Raw genomic sequence first — 4,616 nt, 5'->3', positions numbered from 1 at the left:
CTCCTTGGGTTTCCGAGGCAGTATCACTACGGAAGTAGATTGCCCCATCTTCCTTCCGAGGAGTGGCTGGTGGGTTTGAACCACCAGCCTTTTGGTTAGCAATCAAGTGCCTTAGGCACTATGCTACCAGAGCGCCTATTATTATGAGCCAAAAAATCCAAACTCACTGGCATTGAGTCAGTTATGACTCATAGCGACCCCCATCGTGTTCCTGGGGTGGTAAGTCTTTACAGAAGTAGATTGCCCCATCTTCCTTCTGCGGAGCGCAGCAGCTGGTAGGTTTGAACTGCCAACCTCTGATTAGCAGTCAAATGCCTTACACACTACACTACCAGAGCTCCATATTTGACCCTGCCATTTCCCCATTTCAAAATGTGTGCTGGCCTTGGAGAGTCAGAATAGTTCAAAGCAAATAATCTGACATTTTACTTCAGGTTTTTCAGAATTTAGTTTCAACCTAACTTCCTAATTTATCTAAAAAAAAGACTTGTTGATATTCTTCAGTCATGTCAAATTGTCATTATACTATTTATTGATCTTTCACATACATATAGAATTTACTAAGTTCCAGAAACTGCTCTAAGTGTCTACAAATATTAACTCATTTGATTCTCTTTACGAGCCCTTAGACTTAAGCACTGTTACATCTATTTGGAAGAGGAATTGAGGAATTGGGAGGTTAAGTAACATTCTTAAGGCCACACATTTACTAAGTGAAAGAATCATGATTTGGATCCAGGTTTTTGGGCTCCATAGTCCATGTTCTTAATTAATATGTCATTCTCTTTAAATTCTACCATTTCTTCTGATTGACATTCCCTACTTCTATTCTTCAGTGGTTCCTTGAGAATTGCTTTCTCTGCTCAGATGCTAGGTATTGTGATTCTTATTCCCAACTGTCAAAATGTATTGTTTATTGTGTTCTCATGTTCCTGTTTGTGATTTCTTCAAGTAAGACCTCTGTCTGACTCATTACTGTATCAACCAAATATAGTTTCTAACAGAGGGGAGAAATTTAATCAGAAATAACTGCTTCAAATTTATAGCTTGAGTTACGATGTAGCTTTAAAAATACCACAATAAACACATATTTAATTGTGAAATTATCATGAAAACTGATACCTACTGAATTCAAAGATTCGTATCAAAGGCCATGCATATAAACAATGGACAGGGAGGAAAACAGAGGTCAATAATTCTAATACATTCCATATGTATATATGGATCCCACAGTTTTTACTTTCATATTTATTTATCTATGCATTTGCTAATTTAAAAAAACAGTAGTTTCACATTGGATTTAAACTTAACTTGACTTTTTAGTATATTCATTTTTATTATGTAAGTTATATATACACATATACATGCATATATATATATATATAAAATATATAATGGCAAGTTAAATAAATACACTAATTGGCAATATAAATTTCATGATGATAAGAGTAAATTTAAAAAAAATTGGCACACATGCAACAAAAGATAAAGTTAAGGAAAATATTAAATATTCAATAGTCCTAGTAATTCTGAGGTGAAATTATAATTTATTTCCCCTTACTGAAGTATTTATTTGGCTATCAGATTGAACAGTATGCCACATATTGTCTTTTAAGGAGAATTTCTTTCTTGAAAGTACTTAAAACCAAAGACTTTTTTTTCTTTTAAATAAAGTTTTCCTTATGGTTCCTGATAAGAATATACCACAAGTAGACATGATTTCCAAATAAAACTATAATTATGCTGCAGTTTAAAGAGATTGTATGTGGTTTGCAGATTACTGGATTTACCTATCATTAGTGACATCAAGAAGTATGTCTGTTTCTTTTTGTTACTTATTTATACATCCCCTAAGTCACTTTAAAAGACTCTTACTCAGCTATAGAGTGTTCTCAATGTAAGATTTGATACACTCACCACACTGCAGACCCTCATCAGAGCCATCTCCACAATCATCGTCATGGTCACAAACAAATTGCTTGGGAATGCACACTTTATTATGGCACATGAAAGTATTTTCATCACATGTATTATTGGGGGCTGAGAAAAACATCATAAAAAGTAGTTAGATGAGCATATATTTTATCTTTCTCTGTCTCAGGAGTGTGGAGAAAATATGATATTCAATCCAATAATCGATAATTACTCATAAGAAAAAAATAAAGAAAGAAAATGCCAGATAAGGTAATATACTAATCTATTATATATTATACTATATTAATATTTTATAGTAATATAACTGTGTATATATTTATATGTGTGTATGTGTATATGTGTGAATATAATGTTGTTGTTGTTGTTAGGTGCCACTGAGTCAGCTTCCACTCATAGCGACCCTAAGTACAACAGAATGAAACGGTGCTGGGTCCTGCACCAGCCTCCCAATTCTTGGTATACCTGAGCCCATTCTTGCAGCGGCTGTGTCAGTCCATCTCATTGAGGGCCTTCCCCTTTTTCGTTGACCCTCCAGTTTAGCAAGCATGATATCCTTCTCCAGGGAGTGGTCCCTTCTGACAACATGACCAAAGTAGGTGAGAGAAGGCTGGCCATTCTTGCTTCCAAGGAGCATTCTGGTTGTGCTTCTTCCAGGACAGATTTGTTAATTCTTCTGGCAGTTCATAGTACTTTCAGTATTCCTTGCCAACACCACAACTCAAAAGCATCAACTCTTCTTCAGTCTTACTTATTCATTGTACAACTTTCACATGCCTATGAAGCTATTGAAAATACTATGGCTTGAGTTAGGTGCACCTTAGTTTTCAAAGCGATATCTTTGCTCTTCAGCTCTTTAAAGAGGTCTTTTGCAGCAGATTTGCCCAGTGCAATACATAGTCTGATTTCTTAACTGCTGCTTCCATTGGTATTGATTGTGGAACCAAATATTATGAAGTCTTTGACAACTTCAATCTTTTCTCCATTTATCTTGATGCTGCTTATTGGTCCACTTGGGGGGATTTTCATTTTCTTTGTGTTGAGGTGTAATCCATACTGCAGACTGTAGTCTTTAATCTTCAGTAAATGCTTCAAGTCATCTTCACTTTTAGCAAGCAAGGTTGTGTCATATGCATATTGCAGGTTGTCAATGAGTCTCCCTCCAGTCATGATGTTGCATTCTTCTTCATATATTCCAGTTTCTCAGATTGTTTGCTCAGCATACAGATTGACTAGGTATGGTAAAAGAACAGAACCTTGACACACTCTCTTCTTGATTTTAAACCATACAGTCTCCCCTTGTTCTGTTCGAACGATAGCCTCCTGGTCTATGTACAGGTTCCTCCTATGCACAATTAAGTGTTCTGGACACTCATTCTAGAGTGACTGTTGACTGAATTTTCAGGCCATTTAACAATGCATAAGTTTGTTGGGGGATGAATTCAAAGGTTCTTGTAAGAGGAAAAAGTAAAAATCAATCAACTATAATAATGTTAATAATGTTGGTGTTTTTTTTTTTTTCCCACTCATCTTGTGCTTATAATAATGCCAATAAAAAAAAAAAAAAAAAAAAAAACACCTTGCTTCTTTGTGAAAAGTAATCCTGAAAAGATAACCAATTGCTAATGCTCATGATGTAAGTGAAAAGAAATTCATGTGGGCTAAGATAATTACTGGTCTTAAGAAAAAAATAAAACTTTTGGGTGACTTAAAGAGTCAAGTGTTGCATGTTAAGCAAAGGTAAAAGTCTGTGATGTGATTAGTCCCACAAAATTAGGAATACCAATTCATATAACTAGCACTCCAACAAATATCCTAACCAGATGAAGATACGATTGTGCAACTGCAAACTGTGAGCAAACTATCCACTTCAGTGAAACTACAAAATACTGTGAACAAGTAACCTGTGCAGAGAAAATAAACACCTTTCATATTATATTCATGAAATCATTAGAGATTTGAAAATCTTTTAAATTTTTTCAATTATCCTCTTTTACATTAAAAGGGTAAAATCTATAATGGGATCTAGCTTATCCTATAACATAGGATATGATTTGAGAGATAGTGAATGTGAAAAAATCTGCTATATGTCACTGTAGGATACTGGAAAGGACTCCACAGAGTAGCTCTGCCAAATTTACACTTATATTCTTGAGAAGTTATTTACCTTCTTTAAGCATCTGTTTCTTTATCTTTAATGAAACAGTAATATTCATGTGATAGATTTCTTCTAAAGAATAGGTAAGATATATGAAAAGAAGCAGCTCAATTAAGTGTCCAGTAAATTATGATCCTAGATGCTACTTAAATTCATATCTATAAAACTATTTTTATATGAGTTGATTCCGACTCATAATGACCCCCTTTTGGTTTCCGAGATGGTAAATCTTTATGGAAGTTGTTTGCCCAGTCTTCCTTCCACCAAGTGGCTGGTGATTTTGAACCACTGATCTCCTGTGAGTTACTTAAATTCATATCTATAAACTTATTTTTAGTAGATCGCCAAAAACACTCTACTAAGATATTGTGATAATCTCATAATAAAATAAAAGCACCTACCACATTAATTGAGAGCCTTTTAGCCTAAACGGACTATTCCTAAAGGTGCACGGTAATGTACCAAACAGTGTTTCTTTGCTATTCATAAGGTTTTCCCTGGACAAATTCTTTGACAAGTGGACAGC

General features: G+C 34.6%; 1 protein-coding gene across 1 annotated transcript in view; it reads right to left on the bottom strand.

Moving 5' to 3' along the window:
- LRP1B (LDL receptor related protein 1B) overlaps positions 1–4,616 on the bottom strand; it is a 1,967,638-nt gene that overhangs the window by 430,192 nt on the left and 1,532,830 nt on the right. The window contains exon 53 of the mRNA XM_007946050.1: positions 1,918–2,040. Within this exon, the coding sequence (XP_007944241.1) occupies positions 1,918–2,040 (123 nt within the window). The remainder of the gene's footprint in view (positions 1–1,917; positions 2,041–4,616) is intronic.

The sequence above is a fragment of the Orycteropus afer genome, unplaced genomic scaffold, assembly GCF_000298275.1.
Source record: "Orycteropus afer afer isolate SDZICR_OR568_19922 unplaced genomic scaffold, OryAfe1.0 scaffold00148, whole genome shotgun sequence".
Lineage (NCBI taxonomy): Eukaryota > Metazoa > Chordata > Mammalia > Tubulidentata > Orycteropodidae > Orycteropus > Orycteropus afer.
The sequence above is the reverse complement of the archived record's forward strand: the minus strand, read 5'-3'. Positions and strand labels throughout refer to the sequence as shown.